General features: G+C 43.3%; 1 protein-coding gene across 2 annotated transcripts in view; it reads left to right on the top strand.

The window, feature by feature from the left end:
- LOC137412574 (liprin-alpha-1) overlaps positions 1-21,315 on the top strand; it is a 394,428-nt gene that overhangs the window by 254,538 nt on the left and 118,575 nt on the right. For both annotated transcript variants that reach the window (XM_068097905.2, XM_068097904.2), the window contains exons 7-9: positions 3,610-3,756; positions 6,194-6,328; positions 17,396-17,479. In XM_068097905.2, the coding sequence (XP_067954006.1) occupies positions 3,610-3,756; positions 6,194-6,328; positions 17,396-17,479 (366 nt within the window). The remainder of the gene's footprint in view (positions 1-3,609; positions 3,757-6,193; positions 6,329-17,395; positions 17,480-21,315) is intronic.

Here is a 21,315-nt window from a genome sequence, read left to right as displayed (position 1 = left end):
CTTGGCCCAAGGCCTCCATTATGATGTCATAATTCCATAATTCGACAAGTACAAAACTTCATCCAATCAGGATGCAATTTCTTGAGCGCCATGTCGGCATAAACTGGTGGAGAAAAAAAAAATAATGATGATGTCATCGGTCACGTGGTTCGGCCGCCATCTTGGAAAAACCGAAAACCTTTGCAACTCTATATCTACAAAAGTGCTGAATAGAAAAAATTGAGACATGGCTCATTGTAAAGAACTCTCCATGGGGAATAAAATATGTTCATGATGTCATTGGTTCCTCCATTATGACGCCATAATTCGACAAGTACAAAACTTCATCCGATCATGATGCAATTTCTTGAGCGCCATGTCGGCATAAACTGGTGGAGAAAAAAAAATGATGATGTCATCGGTCATGTGGTTCGGCCGCCATCTTGGAAAAACGGAAAAACTTTGCACCTCTGTATCTCCGAAATTCCTGAATAGAAAAAATTGAGACATGGCTCATTGTAAAGAACTCTCCATGGGGAATAAAATATGTTAATGGTGATGTGGCCTCTAAAGGTGTTTTTTTTTTTTTTTTTAATGGTGATGTCATAGGTGCCTCCATTATGACGTCATAATTCGACAATTACAAAACTTCATCCGATCAAGATGAAATTTATTGAGCATCATCAAGGAATAAATTAGTTTAGAAATCAAATAATGATGACGTCATCGGTCACATGGTTCGGCCGCTATATTTGTCCAAAATGGCCGATAAAAAAGGACATTCCGGCAAGTCGTCTGACCGATTTTTCATTTGTTTGTCTGTCTTTCCGTTTGTGAACAAGATATCTCAAAAAGTTGTGGACGGATTCGGACGAAATTTGGCAGAGATGTAGCGTATGATGTGACTAGGATGAAATGATTAGATTTTGGTGTAGATCCAGATTCGGATCCGGCTACTAGAATTTTTAAAGTGATTCTTCACCATTGGGAGATATGGCCAAAAACGACATAGAGCAGGATATCTCAAAAAGTTGTGGACGGATTTGGACGAAACTTGTTGGACCGGTTGTGTGTGTGACAAGGAAGAATCGATTCAATTTTGGTGAAGATCATGATCCGGATACAGCTAGTAGAAGTTTTTAAATGATTCTTCACCATTGAGTGGTATGGCCAATCGGGCGACGGTATGCTCTCTACTGAGTGCCGTTCTAGTTTTTTAATGAAACATAACTGCTGCTCCTACAATAGTAGTTCACAACAAGCATTGGTCCATCAGACCAGGAGTAGTGGAAAAGACCCACGGGTTTGTGACGAGTCCTTTAGGATCGAAGGTAGAAAGACACCATATTATTTCTTTGTAGCAATATTCTACCTGAAAATGTAAAAGTCGATAAGATTTATGTTCTTCTTTATAACCTTACTACCTTGCTTTACAGTGACCTTTATTACCTTATTAAGGTTGGTGTTGGCTTATCAGTTAACGTGGCTGGCTTAAAATCTTAGGGTCTTGAGTTTGAGCCCCTGTCGTGCCATTAAATAACACCAGGTGGGTTGACTCAACCTGTCATCCTTCCAAAGTCGGCATAATGAGTACTAGCTTATTGGAAACAAGGGGCACTGCATCAGCAGCACAACCACGCTCCCAGCAATGATGCAACCGATAGCCATAGGTATACAAAATGATGATTACCTTATTATTACCTTATTACCTTAATTTGTTGCCTTTTTTTGTGTGTGTATACAAGGAACGGGAGACACATAAAACATATGATAAAGGGAACGGGAGACGAGACAGCATTTGAGAGCAGGGACATCGGGAGATCTGTGGGAGGGAGAGGGCTTAGGGTGGAGGAGACACGGGAAGTGGGGGGGGGGGGGGGGAGATGTATAAAACACATGGACACTGCTAGGACTTCAAGGAAAGAAGTCAGTATTTCAAAAAAGTGGATCTAGGGTGAATTAACGGGGGTAGAAAAGATCAAGGTTTTGGATAGGGGGAAGAGATGGTGGTGAACTGCTGTTTTAAAGACCTGGAGGGAGGAGTGGGATTGAAGGGAGTGAGGGAGTTTGTCCCAGAGGTGGGAGAAAAGAGGAATGAGGGAGTGAAGGTGAGCAGAGAGTCTTGATTTTGGCAATTTCACCCTAAGAGGGTTGCTGGCACATCTTGTGCGACCTGCAGGAATATTTGGGGGCAGAGCACAGATAGAGCTGGGGGAGCAAGGCTGGAGAGGAGTCGGTGGAAGACAGAAAGACCTTACCTCCACCTTCACCTCCTTACGAGTAATGAACACTGTATTAGTAGCAGTAGTAGTAGTCGTAGTTTATTACCTTAACCCTTCGTGTTTCCTTTCAAATTTGGTTTAATGATAAAAAAAAATTGAAATTGTTTTCTTCAGGTTGATTCTCCGCATAATGTGCTCAAGGTACGACAGTACTACCACTTTAAATATATTCAATCAAAGTTGGTTTCTCTTACCATGTGGTCTTCTATATAATGAGCTAAGCACTTTAATATAAGCTTTATTGCCATTTGAACCAAGTAAAAAGTTGAATAGTAATGCTTAACCTACAAGTTAATTCTTCTTTCCCCTGGTTATGCTGACTATCTGTCATTCCATCTGTCCATCCATCCCACCTGTGGTTTTCTTTTTCTTCTTTCTCCGTTTTCTTTCGTTTTCTTTCTCCGTTTTCTTCCCATACCCTTGGACATATTCAACTGAAACTTGGTATATGGATTTATTATGATAAGTTACAGACCAAGTTTGAGTTTCGGGGCGTTTTGCCAATGTTTCACAGAATTATGCCCTTTTTGTTTGCGGTAGGGGACATTAGGAGCGGTAGGGGGACATGCATTGCAAAGCAAGGGAATCGTCTTGTTTTGTGAAGGCTTGTCACAAAAAGAAGTGCAAGTTTGGGTAAACGTTAAAGGAAGCTGGATAGGTCTCGTAATGTAGAAGCATTAGGTGGACAAGGCATTTTTGCAGTGAGGAACACATTTACTGCAGTAAAACGGTTCCACATGCCATATACATCTCCAACCACCTGTGCCTAGAAGATGCTGCAGAATCTTCCCTTGGCACCACAAAGTCCTGATACGAACACCATCGGACATTCCTTGAGACGTGGATCGGAAGCTGTGACAAAGCCAACCTTTGCCAATTAATATGCGGAGCTGCAGCACAATCTACTCCACATTCTGGTAGAACTCAGTATCGGGCTATTAATGCAGAATATGATTTATCGGATGCCTTCATGGGTCCAAGCACTCACTGTGTGATGCCGAAGGAGATACAGTACAACCAGACACCAATTTATAAATAGGCAATTTCATTGTGTACGTTTCAAATATTGCTAAAATTAAGCTAATTTACAACCAGGGGTGTTCATTTTAAATCTGGCAGGGCATTATATATAATAATCGACCATTGTAATTTAGGCCTCTACAGCGTCTGCCAGCAGCATTGTCACGGAATTTAGTTAATGTAAAGCTCCATAAGGTTTCGTAAACATATTTTAAAAGGATTCCTCAACTGGTGTGTGTCCAATCTGTGATGACCCAAACAAATTATCGTTATTTCTGTAATAATTATTATTACCATATTATTTTTAAGACTAGTCGACATTTTCCAGGCCATGGCTCAGAAGGACGACATGGAAGAACGAATAACCACACTAGAGAAGCGGTACCTCGGGGCACAACGGGAAGCGACATCTCTACATGACCTCAATGACAAACTGGAGAATGAATTGGCCAACACGGAGGACTTGTTCAAACAGGTATACCTGCCGGGGATCTTGAGCACTACTTTCCCTCTTTACTGATGAATATTGATGACATTTGAACCCAACCTTTAACCCCACAATGGACTATATCCACTGTACCATGGCAGTCAGCTTAATTCATGTTTTTTGTGTGTGAACCAATATAATTTTTGAATTGTTCATTTGTTAACTTTGTCTCACTATTATGATTATTCAGACTTCCAAAAGTTCATTTTGTGGATCCAGTAGACGGTGGAGTACAGGACTTCAAAATGCAAACCATTTGTATTCATTGAATTGCATCTGAAGCACCTGGTTGAGTAATAGCCTCAATCAGGTGTGTTTAGATGCAGTTCCTTGTGACATATTGTCTTTGTTTGAACATGTCCTTTTATTTGTATTTTTACTTGCAAAATCGAGAAAAAATTGAAAAATATATTGGTTGGTCTTGTGCGTTATTCTGTCTGTTCGTCTGTTTGTTTGTCTGTCAATCGCCTACAGGTCATAATTTTAAAGTAATCTGCACGAAACTTCACCAGATGGTAGAGGTGGTCATAAAGAAGAAGCCTATAGATTTTAAGGTCAAAGGTCATCTTGAGGTCAAATTTCTAAAATTGTCATATTTCATCCGATTGACTTCAAAATTGAGTAGCATTTGCATTTTGATTCAATAAATTGGAAAAACAACTATGTTTGAGGCCAAAAGGTCGAAGGTCAACTTATGATCAAACTTCCAAAATCATCAATTTTCATCTGAAAAATCATCACTTTTCATCCTATTAACTTGAAAATTAAACAGCAATTACAAAGTGCACCACTGAATTGGAAAACCAACTATATTTGAGGTCAAAAGGTCAAAGGTCAACTCAAGGTCAAACTTCCAAAATCAGCAATTTCCATTTGGAAAATCATCAATTTCCATCTGGAAAATCATCAATTTTCATCTGGAAAATCATCAGTTTTCATCTGGAAAATCAAGTCTTTATCCTATTAACTTGAAAATTAAACAGCAATTGCATAGTGCATCACTGAATTGGGAAACCAATTATTTTTGAGGTGAAAAGGTCAAAGGTCAACTCAAGGTCAAACTTCTAATGCAATTTTCATCTGAAAAATCATCAATTTTAATCCAATTGACCCGAGCTTCATCTTAATGAAATGGGAAATTTGATGTATCCATGGCAACGTTTTTGGGAGGGAGGGGTGGATTTTGCAAGTATCATGCTCTGCAAGATGTCTTCTTGTTTCTTTTCTTTTCTGCACTTTCTCGCATCAAATTGCATTGCCTTTATTTTTACCCTGTGCGTGTGAAGCGATTTGCGGGGTTAAGCAATTGGTTCATGTCTGTCCGTCTGTCTACAAACATCAGTTTATGATTGCAGAACAACTTGATGTCAATTGAATGTTATATTTTGAACACGAATCGGAACATAAATCGGAAAACAAATCCCATAGTTTAGCAGTACCTTGGCTCTGAATCTATCCCGACCGTGCATGAACGGAGAGGACGGAGATAATATTTTTTTGCTCTGTCTGCCTCTGCCAATTAATGTGTGAGAGCTGCAGTCAAACAAAATTGAAAATCATTCCAAACAGGAAAACTACTGCTTTTAGCGACATCATAAATACATGAGGGCACGAATAACTAATGTGATGTGTTAAATAAGGCGGTGTAAAAGACATTGCATCAATGGCGGAAAATGTCTGGATATTTTTTTATAAACCTTTAAATTCTTTATTTTATTTATATTGAATTATATACTTGTTCACTGGAGAACACAAATGGCCTTTTTGGAACTTTGAAAGTCCTTCCACTTAGCAGCACTTGGACAAAACATTACGGCATTTTTACGTCGTCATGACCAATCAAATTTGCCGCTTGCAGGACCTGCTCATATCATTCTTTCTCAAGACAGCGTGGGGTTCTATGAGCTCTCTAGTTTCACTCTGTCATTAGCCTATCGCGTTTTTGAAGGGAAGGGAGAGACGGTGTTTGTGTGTCGTCCATCCGCACCTATATTAAATTTAATATAACACTCTTGGGCATCCTACTTTAATATAGCAACTCAGGTTTGTGAAAGGGGCCACTTAGACAAGTACTCGGGTGAAGCTCTGCATTGTTAAATGTTTTCTCTCTCTCTCTCTCTCTCTCTCTCTCTCTCTCTCTCTCTCTCTCTCTCTCTCTCTCTCTCTCTCTCTCTCTCTCTCTCTCTCTCTCTCTCCTTCTCCTTCTCCTTCTCCTTCTCTTTCTCTTTCTCTTTCTCTTTCTCTTTCTCTTTCTCTTTCTCTTTCTCTTTCTCTTTCTCTTTCTCCTTCTGCTCCTTCTTCTCCTTCTTCTCCTTCTTCTCCTTCTCCTTCTTCTCCTTCTTCTCCTTCTTCTCCTTCTCCTTCTTCTCCCTCTCCCTCTCTTTCTCTTTCTCTTTCTCTTTCTCTTTCTCTTTCTATCTCTCAGAGTGAAGAAAAGGTGCGACAGCTACAGGAACGGCTAGAGCTGGCTGAGCAAAAGCTGCAACAGACGCTCCGAAAAGCTGAAACTCTGCCCGAGGTGGAGGCAGAGTTGGCCCAGCGTGTTGCAGCCCTCACTAAGGTTTGACCTACATTTACAAGACTCATCATCCACTGCACTTAAATGCTGATGTAATTTTGCCTTTTGTTTTTATGATAAAGTTTAGTTGTAATCTTACATACAAAGTGCTTTCAGCATTGCCTCCGACTCTTGTGCAATGTGACCAAGCTACTGTAAGCACCACAGATTATTGCTAACTTTGGAAACAGTAAGGCCCATGAGATAGCTGCTGCACCAAACAATTGTGCCATAGCTGGAAATAAGAATGCCATAATGCTTGCATTTTGGAAGATTGTATTCAAATAACGTTATTACTATTGGGTTCTGCCAAACATTTCTAACTTTGGCTATAAATACTGTCACGTTTAACACCCCATGCTGTGAGTGTTGATAAGAAGTTGTGAGGAGTTGTAAAATGCAGGAGCAACCGCTTCGTGGATGACCAGATTCAACCTAATTTGGAGATAATCGCTCGCCCGAGTGGAGGCCAAATACCCTATTTGACTGTGAGCTAACCCCGTGCTGGTTCTTAGGATTTTAACCCAATTTGCACCCCGGGGGATTTGCCAATGATGACTAAATGAGTGACCTGCAGGAGGCGGTTGTGGAGCAGGCACACACAATCTTACAAAATATTAGTTTATTAAATACAAGACTTGGGCACAAAGATTTCTTAAGACTGATCTAGCATGATGAAGGCAGACGATGAATGATGCAAATTAATCCTACTATAATTCACCAAATGTCCGTCAGTCCGTTCGAAGGTACCGCAAAAACGGCTCAACCGATCGCAACGATATTTTGGGTGGGTATTTCTGGGACCCCTGGGAGTAAAATAGGCTATATTGTTTTTCCAAGTTTTCCAATTTTCCAGTTTTTCCAAACACGATGGAATAATATTTACCGATATAAACAGTGATGTGGCTTTTGTTGAAATTCTACAAATGCTGTTTATTCTACGTACCAGGAGAGAGTAGATCGACTCCTGATGAACTCTTCGTATATAAACGTGCGGCTCCGAAGTAACATGGCAGCGTGTGCAAAGCGACTGAGAAACAGGTGTAGAGGCCGCTTCCGTGTTACAGATTCGGCGCGCACTCACACATAAACGTGCGACTGAGAAAGACGTGTCGCGGCCGCTTCCGTTTTGCAGAATTCAATCTTTTTTCAAAATGGGCGCCATGTACTGTTTAGATTTTGATGATTTGCGTGTGATATGATTCAACGGATGTTTATATGAATCGTTTAAAATAAAAAAGCCTTCAATTTCTGATAGTTGCCTTTTCATTTGGGCTTCCCAATTGAGCCGCTCTATCTCACCCTCTCTCTGTTCTTTTCACCCTATCTTTTGCTCAAGGTCATCTGCCAGCATCCTGGAAATCAGCTAACATTACCGCTTTACACAAAAAAGGTGCAAAAACAGATCCTTGCAACTACAGACCAATCAGCCTGCTCCCAATTATCAGCAAAGTCATGGAATCCATCATTGCTTCGGATATGAAATCGTTCCTCTTCTCCAATGGCTTGATCTCTGATCATCAATTTGGTTTCAGACCAGGTCACTCTACTCTGGACATGCTGCTTCTGCTGTCTCAACAATGGATGGAGGTCCTCAATGCCAAACAGGAAATCAGAGCTGTCTCCCTTGACATATCACGGGCCTTTGATACGGTCTGGCACCCAGCTCTGCTCACCAAACTCTCCTCCTATGGTATCCATGGAAATCTCCATGCATGGCTTGCGGACATCCTCTCTGGTCGTAGTCAACGTGTGGCCCTGAATGGATTTCTCTCATCTCCCCTTCCTGTTCAGGCTGGAGTTCTCCAAGGAAGTGTACTGGGCCCTGTGCTTTTTCTGGTCTTCATCAATGATCTCTCCGACTCTCTGGAAAATCCTCTCTATCTCTTTGCTGATGACTCCACTCTCTGCCGCTCCATTCCTCTTCCCTCAGATCGGCAGTCTGCAGCCTCCTCACTCTCTGAAGACCTGGACAAAATCACAGACTGGTCAAACAAGTGGAACATGTCTTTCAATCCTGACAAATCTCACTCTCTTACTATGTCTCTCCGAAAAGATCGACTGGACAACCCTCCCATCTACTTTCTCAACAATCCTCTCCAAGAAGTTCTGTCGCTCAAGCTTTTGGGTCTCACTATCTGCCATGATCTTTCTTGGGAAAACCACATTTCCAAGCTGGCCTCCAAAGCCAGTCGCCGACTGGGCATCCTCCGTCATGCGAAGTCCTTCCTCGGCACACCTGAGCTCCTCACCACATACAAGGCTTTCATCCGCAGCTCAATGGAATACTGTTCTCCCCTATGGGCTGGTGCTCCTGCCTCACACCTGGCTCGGCTTCACGCTGTTGAATCCAAAGCTTTCAAAATCATTGGAATCTCCCGCGATGAAGCTATCTCTGAGGGCCTTTCACTCACTCACCGCAGGCAGGTAGGTGGTCTTTCTGTCTTCTACCGACTCCTCTCCGGCCTTGCTCCCCCAGCTCTCTCTGTGCTCTGTCCCCCAAATATTCCTACAGGTCGCACAAAATCTGCCAGCAACCCTCTGATGGTTAAACTGCCGAAATCTCGGCTCTCTGCTCACCTTCACTCTTTCATTCCTCTTTTCTCCCGCCTCTGGAACAAACTCCCACACTCCCTTCAATCCCTCTCCTCCCTCCAGGTCTTTAAAACAGCTGTTCACCACCATCTCTTATCTTCCCCCATCCAAAACCTTGATCTTTTCTACCCCCACTAATTCACCCCAGATCCACCTTGTTTGAAATTCCAACTTATTTCCTGGAAATCCTGGCAGTGTCCATATGTTTATACCTCTCCCACCCCCCCCCCCCCCCCTTCACATGCCTCCTCCCCAAAGCCCTCTCCCTCCCACAGATCTCTCGATGTCTCCATGTCTCTCGGTCCCTGCTCTCAAATGTTGTGTTTGTGTCCTTCCCCCTCTCTCCCCATCTTGTCTACCGCTCCTGATGTTATTTGTTTTATGTGTCTGTTTGTCTTTCTGTGTGATTAATGTTCGCTCTTTCACGAGCCTCGATCTTGTATACAAACAAAAAAAAAAAAAAAAAAAAAAAAAAGGTCCCGCCCATAGGGCGGGTACCGTTGCTAGTAATGTAAATCTGACTTCCCACGGCTGGCCCAATCAGGAAACGGCCCGCAACGACAGCCAATACCGGCACTCCTCCCTATCAATGAGTCCAGACAATAAATTGCAGCAATGGGAGGATCCTCCCTGGGGCGCCCCTTCAGGTGATGACACGTCACGTCATCAGCCACGTCAAAGCCTGGTGGATGGGTGGGTTGGTAGAAGGGAGCAAACTTTATCGTGCCACTATGTGTGACCTCATCCTATTGACCCTCTCGGGGTCCCTTTACCTCATCTGGCCCTTGCCAGTTCAGACAAAAGGAACAGATCATGTGACACCTTCACCTAGCTGACTTCTCCACAGATCACAACCGTTTCCGTAGAGCATCCAATAACCGAACATCTTAACCTAACCATGAATTATTTATTACAGGCATAAATGAACTACACAAGTTGAACACATGGTCCATGCTAAGGCCTTACCCTTTAATATCTACCTTGTACACTACACATGTAACAATATTTTATCTCCATTTTATGTGTGTGTGTGTGTGTGTGTGTGTGTGTGTGTGTGTGTGTGTGTGTGTGTGTGTGCGCGCGTGTGCATATGTGTCTGTGTCTCGTCCGTCTAGGGCATTGCGTTTTTGCTATTTCAGCTTTTGTCATAAAAGTTTCAACAAATCCGTATTATAAGAATATATATAACTCTAATGAATAACTCAGTCAAAATACTAAAAGACCTAAGTCACATTGAGCAGTAATAGGCCTTATGAGCCCCTCCGTCCCTGTGCATCCCGTCTCTTTATTTATTTACCATTACGCTTCAGTGTGTCTGTCTTGGCCATACCATTTTTTACCATTTGAGCTTGTGTCATCTAATCTTCAACAAACCTTTATTATGAGAAAATGGAGAAAATCAATTCCAAAAAATTTACATTTTTTGTCAGCCTTTTGTTTTCGTCAAGATGTGCACGGGCTTTGCATTTTGAGATGCTTTCCAGTTTACAATTTGTATTGTTTAATGCATAACCATGTCTTTATGTTGCCCAACTCTCACTTGCTCGTTAAAGACTCGGACACAAAAATTCATTTGGGGTTTTTTTTATCTGGAATTATTTTACTGTAGAGTCGAAAATAATTAAACTACTTTTGGAATTTTATTCAAACTTTCCAAAACTAAGTCAAGACAAATTTGTGGTGAAACCGTCGTAGTGGCCCGAAAACAGGAAACAGAAAACATTCTTTGGGTCAAGGCCACCCTTCATTACAGCTGATACAATTTGCAGAAATAAAACTTATTTCTTTATCAGCCTTCTTTGGCCTCGTTTCAGTTCACTTTCAATTATCTGACTTATCTTTTCTCCTATTAAACGATTCCTACACCTCAGATATTACATCCAGATTGTAACAACATTACCACTTTCCATAAGAGAATAGTTCGTTTGATATGGGCACAACTTTCTATCATCTTGTCCAATATAAAGTTACAACTAGGGCAACTTAGATTTACTTGCAAACATGTGTTGCATTTCCTCCAAAACTAACACTAAAATCTTTCCAGGAATCCTCCCTTGGAACATTCCAGAACACACACACTCAACATCTGGATCCAAAACATCCGTCGATTGAATCCAAATTCATCAACAATTATTACCTTACTTACACTGTCATGTTTAGGTGTTAGCTAACATTTCATAGTCAACTCTCTTAAAGGGACACTTATCTTTCAGTGCCAGGTGACATTTTACTACCTGGTTACATTTGTCTAGTTTTGTAAAACAATATTTCTCAGTAGTATCTCAGGACTACTTCTGTTATTCAAATGATATATGTGGGAAAATTACACACCCAGACCGGGAATTGAACACGGGTCCATTGGTGAACCATACCAGTGCTCTGTCATCTGAGCTGTCTGTGTGACCCCTGACCAAACATGTAATTTTCCCACATATAGAATTGCCACTCTCTTTCCGTCACTGCTTCCGGGGCACTTGTTGCCAAACATAGGAGCACCAACGGCCTGCTTACGAAAGGGTCTTGTATAAATCCTGTTATTGTTTAATGTCTTTTTAGGTTATATTATTTGTAATTGCACATAATCTAATATATAAAGAAGAAAGTTTGTTTGTTTATTTGTTTGGTTTTGCATTTGGACCCTGCAGGAAACGGTGCAACCAAACATTGCATGTCCGCCTCTTTCATCCAGAGGAAGGTCGAGGGCTATGTTTGGAGAAAAAATAATTTCACCCCAGATAAAACCAGATAATTGGCCTTCACGCCTTAATCAGGTCTGCTTCCCTGGGCTTATACAGCTTGGCCTTATACACCGCCTGTTTTTTTTTCCCGGGAGCGATCGAGTAATACGTATTGTGAAGATCGTATGTTGAGGTTGTATTTCGTGATTCGTTGTCAACAACACAAATTTAATTATTATCGTGTTTACACGTGCGCCTGTTATTGCAAAGTTTGCTCTGCACAGGTTTGTTATAACACCTCCATATTCAAGCCTCGAGTGAGTATGTTGCTCATACACTGCCTGGGTTTTTCCCGGGAGCGACCAAATAATATGTTTTGTGAAGATCGGTAATTCATATGAAACCATAAGGCTAACATTCCCCAATCTGTTATGCAGGAAATATTGAAATACATATTTCATTGAATTTCCCCGGGAAGCGCCGGGTACTTCAACTAGTTGCACATAAATTAGTCTTAACAGCTACGAAGTGTAAATTCAAATGCACTTCTTCATTTCAGGATGCATGCTTTGACATTTTCATATTTCGTAAATGTCAGGCCATACAGTGTTCGAGTGTTCCAAGTATATTAACGTGACAACATAACAAGTCTTGACTGTATTGGGAATAATTTAGGACTTTTTCACACGCCTCCGCTAGAATAGTAATGGTCACACTTGCCATGTGAGGGCAAGAATTATTGTGCAGTAAAGTCACACCTTCGTTCAGCATATCTCTGGTGTTTTTAGCACATTTAAGAAATTCCAAGTTGGTTAAAGCATAAAGGGTCCTAAAATACTATTGCCATAAGCTTTCAGGCAGATTTTGGAACTTTAGGTTTTGTTTCTCGGTGGAGACCAAGATTGTCTCCACTCTATGCTGGTTCGCTTTGAATCCGGCATGAAAATGGTGAACTCAAGTCACAATCTTCTTCAGCAAATTATCCCCTTCCCTATGGTAGTGTTCCAAGAGCTCTTTTGCAATAGTTACACAGTTGTGCTTTTATCTCACACGAGTTCCTTTGGTCCACACCTTCCATCAATCTTATTTAATTCCAACTGAGAATTAAAAAGCGATTTTCACACTTCCTAAGACCGACATCCAATTATTTAGTAATTTCACATACGAACAGTTCCAGTATAACCTGCTGAGTTTGATAATATCATTGCAAAACATTTGAGCATTGAACAATTTTTTTTTTTACATCCTCGACAGTTAAAAAGTCCACATCAACCTTGAACCACCCTTGTACTTTGGATACGGTGTTCATCTTTTACTGCTTGAATCCTCCTTCCTTAGCTTCCTTTTTTACATTCCTCCCCTTTCCCTCTCTCTCATTCCACGCGCACATTCTTCCATTACCCTCATCTCTCAGCATTCCTTTCCCTCTCACTCTGCTTCCCGTCTTTCCACTGCTGTTTGCCTATTTCATCCCCTCCCTCTATTCTCTTTCCTTCTCTTTAACCCACACTCTTTCACCCTACATCTGCCCCCTCCAATATCCTCCTCACCATACACCAACTTTCTTGATCTAACCTCCCATATTGTTTACCCATTGACTTAACCTTTCCTTTTCAGTTCTTGATACCACCCTCCACCTCTCATATTCTGAAAATAAAGCTTGAGAAATTAGCCACTCTTTATTTCTTTTATTAACTACTTCCGATTCCGCTTCCGGTCCGGTCTGGAGAGGACGCTGGCGTTACTTGTTCGCCGCTTCTCCGACTGGGCCATTGTACATAGTTTGCTTTTCTGGTGGTCGTGGCGGATTTTTGACCGTTGGGTCTGCCCTCTGCTCGGTCCCGGCTCTGCTCCTGGCTTCGCCTGCCCGGCTCCTCCACTGTTTCCTCAGGCCCGCTCCCGTTGTTTGTGGCCGTTGTTTGCGGCGGTGGCTGTTTGCCGCTGTGGTCTTGATTAGCGGCTGCAGTCGTTTGCCGCTGCGTTTGCCGCTGCGTTTGCCGCTTTGCCTCCTCGACCTTGGCCTCGTACTCGTCCCTTCGCTCCTGCCTGGCATGGCTCTGAAGTACTCCGCCGCAAGGCTTCTTCTGCTCAATACCCGCTCCACCCCATCATGCATCTCTGCCATCAAATCAAATGGACTCCTCCGACGACCCAGGTACATTCACCGTGGCTCCGGTCGTAAGTTTGTTTATTTGCAATCAGGTCACTCCATCCCCGTCCTCTGGTCGGCTCAGCGCACTCTCACTCTTCGTCCCAGCGCACCTGGTCACAGCAACCCACACGATCGCACCTCCTGCCTACGAACCCTGGCTAAATCACCTGAATTCATCCCTGCTGTTCAAAACAACATCAAGCTCACCCTGTTCAACACCCGGTCCCTCAACAACAAATGCCTCATCCTGAACGAATACATCCTGGATAACAAACTGGACTTTCTCTGTCTCACCGAAACCTGGCAACAACCTCTGGACTACTACACACTTAACCTCACCACACCCAATGGATATTCCTACGTCAATAAACCACGCTCGGAGGGCCGAGGTGGTGGAATTGCCGTTATCCACCGTCAAGACATCAAGACCAACCTCATCTCCATCTCATCTGCTCCATCATTTGAACACCTGGCTTTAAAACTCTCTGGTCACATGCAGTCAGTCATGGCTGTCGTCTACCGCCCTCCCAAACCACACCCATCATTCCTGTCTGACTTCTCCTACTTTCTGACCCAGCTATGTTCCCTCTCCCCCTCAATCCTCCTCCTTGGTGATTTCAATATCCACATGGACTCCACTGACTCCACAATAACCACTGACTTCACTGATTTACTCACTGATAATTTACCGCTGCCCGCGATAATTTACTGATTTACCGCTGCCCGCAGAGCTGCTTTAACCTCACTCAACATGTCGACTTTCCTACCCATATCCGTGGTCACATTTTGGACCTTGTCTGCTCCACTGGATTAAATTTGCACCATCTCTATGGCTCCGACCTCACCCTCTCTGACCACTTAGCCATCACTCTGACCATCAACATCCCCGCCCCAACACCAAGGCATTATCGCACAATCAACTTCCGTAAGCTAAACGCTCTTTCACCTACCTCATTCTCATCCACCCTCTCTGAAAAAATGTCCACTTCTCCCTTCATTGACCTCCACACCCCTTCCGACCTCACTGACTACTACAACCACACTCTCTCCTCCTGCCTTGACCAGCTTGCGCCTGTAAAAACCAAAACAGTTTCTTTCACCCATTCTGCTCCCTGGTTTACCCCTGAACTCCACCTGATGAAAACTCGTGCTCGCCAACTTGAAAGACTCCGCAATAAAACGGGTCTCACAGTTCACTCCCAAGCCTACAAGGACCACATACAACACTACAAAGATGCCCTCTCCCGCGCCCGCTCTGCCTACTACTCTCAAATTATCCACTCTGGCTCCGGAAACCCAAAAGCACTCTTCTCGACAATAAACAAACTCCTCCGCCCCCTGAACACCACCACCCAGTCATTCACAGTAGACAACTGCATCTCCTTCCTCTCTTTCTTCCAACGCAAAATTGACAACATCTACAACAGCTTGACCACCGCCGCACCCGCTCCCCCTCCAACCACCTGCCCCCCCTTGTCCTGCCATCCCCTGTCTCGGTTCTCCCCAATCTCCCCTACTGACCTCTCTGAACTCCTCATAGGAATGAAAACTGCCACCTGCACTCTTGACCCCATCCCCTCCAGCTTTGTCAAAGCCTCCCTCCCTGCTCTCTCTCCACTTATCATTGCAACAATAAACTCCTCCCTGTCTACAGGCATCGTCCCACCTTCCCTCAAAATTGCTGCTGTTACCCCCATTCTAAAAAAACCTGGTCTAAACCCTGACACCCTAAACAACTTCAGACCCATCTCCAACCTACCCTTTCTGTCAAAAGTTTTGGAACGTGCTGTAGCCACTCAACTCAAACATCATCTCTCTGCCAATAACCTGTATGAAACATTCCAATCCGGATTCCGCTCCAACCACAGTACTGAAACTGCTCTCCTCAAAATCACCAACGACCTTCTCCTCTCCTCTGACGCTGGCAACCTCAACATTCTCGTCCTCCTCGACCTCAGCGCTGCCTTTGACACCATCGATCACACTATCCTCCTCACCCGACTTGAATCCACCTTTAACGTTACCGGCACTGCCCTCTCTTGGATTAAATCATACCTCTCTGACAGATGCCAGTTCATCTCCATCAATAACTGCAAATCCCCCACTGCTTCCCTCCCCCAAGGTGTCCCCCAAGGTTCAGTTCTTGGCCCCCTCCTCTTCATCCTTTACCTGTCCCCGCTCGGTCACTTAATCCGCCGTCATGGTCTCCAATTCCACTGCTTCGCCGATGACATCCAGCTTTTCATCTCCACCAAGTCCGTCTCCACCGACACCCACTCTATCCTGACAAACTGCATCACTGAAATAAAATCCTGGCTTCAAATCAACTTCCTCAAGCTTAACTGTGATAAATCTGAAATAATCATCATTGGCCCAAAAACGCTCACAAAATCCACCCATAACTTTGCCCTCAACATCGACGGTATCCCAGTATCCACCTCCCCTCACATCCGGAATCTTGGCGTTATCTTTGACCAAACCCTTTCCTTCGACAAATACACTAAACAGATCACAAAGTCAGCCTTCTTTCACCTGAAAAACATTGCCCGTCTCCGCTCATCCCTCTCCTCCACGGCTGCAGAAACCCTCATCCACGCCTTCATCACCTCCCGTCTGGACTACTGCAATAGCCTCCTCTATGGTTCACCCTCAAAAATCACCAATAAACTCCAATACATTCAGAACTCCGCTGCCCGTCTACTCACCCATTCCCGGACCCGTGACCACATCACCCCCGTCCTTTACAAGCTCCACTGGCTCCCCATCCCCCAGAGAATCCAGTACAAAATCCTCCTCTTGACATACAAAGCCCTCCATAACCTGGCCCCATCCTACCTGGCTGACCTCCTCTCCAGACACACTCCCACCCGCAACCTCCGCTCTGCTGGTACCAACCTCCTGACCCCCTCCATCCGGACCAAATTCAGATCCTGGGGGGACAGGGCCTTCTCCATCGCTGCTCCCACCCTCTGGAACTCACTACCTCACACCATCAGAGACTCCTCCTCACTCACCACATTCAAAACATCACTAAAGACCCACCTGTTCAACACTGCATTCAACATTCAACCCACAGCATTTAACCCCTGACTATCTCTTCTCCTTCTCCCTCCTTTTGCTTTAAATATTTCCCTATTGATTCTTGTCTTTTTGCAATTGTTGTTTTCATGTATTGTTATGCATTATGTTTGCCACTCTGTCAAAGCGCCTTTGGGCTTCTGGAAAAGCGCTATACAAAATAAATGAATTATTATTATTATTATTATTACTCTGTTCCATAAATTTATTATCTCACTAAGATAAAGAAATCTTCTTCTTCGTAAGTTTCCAGTGGCTGATGTCCAACCATATATTCCACATTAGCATCATGATTTGGATTTATTGAACTGATGTACTATTTGTGTCACACACGTTTTACTTGTCATGACAACAATTTTTTTGTGAAATCTCTAAAAACAAATCTTTGCCAGACTTACGTTGCACTTTTGCTTTAGTCTCCTAATGTTTAACCAAAGTATAACAGATAAGTGGACTTCCTCTGTGTTGATTGTTCATAATTGGACGATGGTGTGCAAGCTGGTAAAGGTAATGTTGAAATAGCCCATTCCTACCACCACTTGTTTATTTAGTTGATTCTTTTCTCAGGCTGAGGAAAGGCACGGGAACATTGAAGAGCGACTGCGACAATTGGAGACCCAGCTCGAAGAAAAGAATCAAGAGCTTCAGAGGGTAATGCTTATATGTGCCACCAGTATTTATAATTATTGTACTTTCAGATTTCTTTAGTTTCTCATTGTTGACTTAGATTAACAGAAAATTTAGGTTTGAACCACTATTGGATTATAAACACAAAATTGGGGTGAAGATTGGCCATCTTTGCCAAATTTTATGAAAATATTTGGGAAATCTAAGTGAAAATATTAAAATTGTTTATTACTTCTTTTTTAAGTTGAAGGCTCCAGTCACGGACTATATAGTCCTCATCGAGGCCAGGCCTTAAATAAAAGAGCTTCATTGATAGAAAAGTGAAGAAAGAAAGAATTGTCTTGAAGCTTTTGAGGAAGTAAAAACTGCTTGTTTTTTAAAATCTGCTTTTCAAAAGGGGAAGGTCATAAGTGTATGGAAAAACATGAGAAGGTAGAGTTCTAGAGTTTGGCAGTGGAGAAGAAGAAACAAACATCATAATGGCCCACCCTTGAGTTGCCAATGGCAACTATCTTCAATTTTATTAATACCTATCCATCTAATTAATTTTAATTAATATTTTTATTATTATTATTTTTATATTTTATTAAATTTTATATTTTATTTCATATTTAATATTTTAATATTTTAATATTTTTATGATTTTATTACAATTTTATTTATTAATATTCTACTATTAATAATTAATTAGCATTTTATTAACACCGAATTATTTAAATAATAATTTTATGAATTTAATACCTACCTTGAAAGGCAGATGTTAATGAAATTCCAGAAGTTTAATGGATGTTGAGCAGAAACATCTGAGCCAATCGGCTGGTATCATATTGAACATCTGAGCCGTCAGGTTCGGAGTCTGTTTCCAGGTGGGCTCCAATCTGGCTAAAACCATCATCCTGGAGTGGTCCCAGCTGGTAACACTGGACCTGCAGCATAAATTGATTTTGAGAGCATGTTGCCTGACGTGTCTGCATTCATTTGGTTGTAAAAGCTGTCAGGGTGTCTTTTAAACGAGTATGCCCATGGCCACGCATATAAATCCTCCCCACAGTTCTTTTATTGGGGATATATTTGAGATTTTATTCTTCTTTATACTTCTTGAAACAGGTAGCACACTGTACATCACTCACATCCTCACTCACAATCTTTTACGTTCTCAATAACTTGATTTGTCTGTCAGTCCGATGTCTGCCAATTATCAGCTTGTATACATTGTGTTCTTGTTTGTAAGTGATTGTATGAGCTCTCATATTTGTGTGTATGTATATATATGTGTATGTATATATATGGAGTCGCCTGAATGCGGCCGGGAGTAACCAATCAAATTATAATTTAAGTTCTCCAGCCTAATGAGCGCACGCTGTGACGTCACCATCACATACGTGCGCTTTGCCTGCCAAGCTCCGGAAGAGCCATCAGACAGTGCGTAATTTAGATCTTAGTTCAGATACTGTCATATAATGAGTATAAATAAATGAATCTCATATAAATGAGCATACAATGAGTGGATGCCAGAGATAATGTACCGTGTGGCAGGCAGTGCTTATCACTCCCATTAAGGTACAGCATAGCTGGATGGGATACCTTAATGGTGGTTCACCACTCATGGTATAGAACCACCTTTAGAGGCCATTTTTCCCCGCAGAGCAGAGGTTGGCCTTTTTCGGGCACCTTGGTCCCCTTTTTGAAGCAATGTTTTATGGCCGGATGCCCTTCCTGCCGCCAACCCTGTTAGTCGCCTCTCACGACACACAGTGAATTACCAGTGAACTCGTACTCAATTTGCCGACCTCGGAAGGATGACAGGCTGAGTCAACCCCCCTGGTGTTAATTCAGCGATCACCGGGATTCCAACCCAGGATCCTAGGATCCCAAGCTGGCACCCTAACCGCTAAGCCATGGTATGAAGTCGCATAATGACTGGTATATAACCTAAAGGTTTTCAGAGTCATAAGTGTATGCAAGTCTCACTGCATTGCCCTGATGATGAGAACGGCATGGTGTTGAAATCATGGGGACTCACTCCTATGGAGGAGGGGTCCAATTGTATGACCATGCATTCTGGCCTTTTGGGGTCAGGATGCATGTGTTTTGATTGACCATGTGCTTCAGCCTTTGGGTTGCGGTGCATGTGTATGCCAATACATCACCGTCTTGATGGACGGTGTGCCTCGGCCGTGGGGTCAAGGTGCACGTCCAAAGCTGTTTAAATGTTTGATTTTTTTTACCTTTTTTATTATAAAAAAGGCGCCTTCATAAGAAGCCCCAACAAGGGCGAAACCAGGTCGGTAACTGTGAGTTGTTGTATGTACTTATGACAGTATCTGAACTAAGATCTAAATTTCGCACTGTTAGATGGCTCTTCTGGAGCTTGGCAGGCAAAGCGCACGTACGTGACGGTGACGTCACAGCGTGCGCTCATTAGGCTGGATAACTTAAATTATAATTTGATTGGTTACTCCCGACCGCATTCAGGCGACTCCATATAATGAGTGGAAGCCAGAAATAATGTACCGTGTGGTAGGCGGTGCTTATCGCTCCCATTAAGGTACAGCAGAGCTGGATGGGATACCTTAATGGTGGTTCACCACTCATGGTATGAAGTCGCATAATGACTGATATATATACTGCATACTGATATATATATACTGTATATATATAGAAATTTTTATGCTTTTTTAAAATTATATATATATATATATATATATATATATATATATATATATATACATATATATATATATATTGTTACGATTCTCCGCCACCCTTCTTACCCTTACCAAGGGGGGATTAAGCCCCTTGTTCTTTCTGGGCTTGGCGGAACCGAGAGACTTGAAACGCCTCTTCCGGGCAAACGCAAGGTAGGGTTTCGGGACCAAGTCTCGCTCGTACCTAAATCCCTGCGCCGCCACGGAAGCGGGGAAGCAAGCCTCGCACGAGCCACGTGTGATTTGGGTACACCGAGCGGATTGAGTACCACATGGTCCGTGCAGTTTTCTAGTAGTGGAACCCGATTCGAGCGATTCTACTCGTACCACGCTTAGTCAATGAGGAAAACACGAGAACGATCGAATGGAAGGAAGAATACAGGTTTAATTATTATTCCCACAAGTATGTACAATGATCGGTAGATGCAGAGACACAGAGCAGCACTTAATCAGTCTTATCCTTAAATCCCAGACTCGGGCCTGTTCGCACTCACACAGGGAATTGAAGGCAGGATGATGTTCAGGCCAAACGCGCTGACTTGGTCGTCCAGGAACGGCCCCGTCCGGCTCTCCACGGTCCCAGCACGTCCCGCGAAGATGGCAAGCAGGCGGTGGAAGGATCCTCATAGCGCGTCTCCCAAACAAACGGCAGCCGATGAAGTAGGAAGGCAAAGTACGCATTTCTCAGTGCGGCTGGCGGTTACACAGCACTTTATCACTCGCGTAACTCAATGCACTATATGCCGCTCGGCTTCAAGCTCAACCGAGCGTCACTTTCATACGAGCGCGTATCCTGGTTCATGCGCGTCTTTCGCCGATCCCGTATCTTTCAAAGTCCTCTGCTGACCGCCAACTCACCGCACTTCTCTCTTCAATCCAACTCAGCCCTTGTACCTCAATTGCTCACCGCGCTCCTTCAACTCGCGAGTCCTCGTAACTCAATTGCTCACCGCGCTCCTTCAACTCGCGATTCCTCTTGGTGGCTTTGCGCGACGGGTTATATCGACACGCCCTGAACCTTCTCGAACGTTCCAACCACATTCTGTGACGCAGTGCTGCCGCCACACCCTATGAGCCCTGATTGGCGGCTCGCGCTTGCCGTCAGCTTCTTCGCCGCCCTCATTCGGTCCCTGCTCGATTAGCCAGGCCGGC

The sequence above is a fragment of the Myxine glutinosa genome, chromosome 1 (assembly GCF_964187855.1).
Source record: "Myxine glutinosa chromosome 1, kmMyxGlut1.1, whole genome shotgun sequence".
NCBI classification, from domain to species: Eukaryota; Metazoa; Chordata; class Myxini; order Myxiniformes; family Myxinidae; genus Myxine; species Myxine glutinosa.
This window is presented reverse-complemented; position numbering and strand designations above follow the sequence as displayed.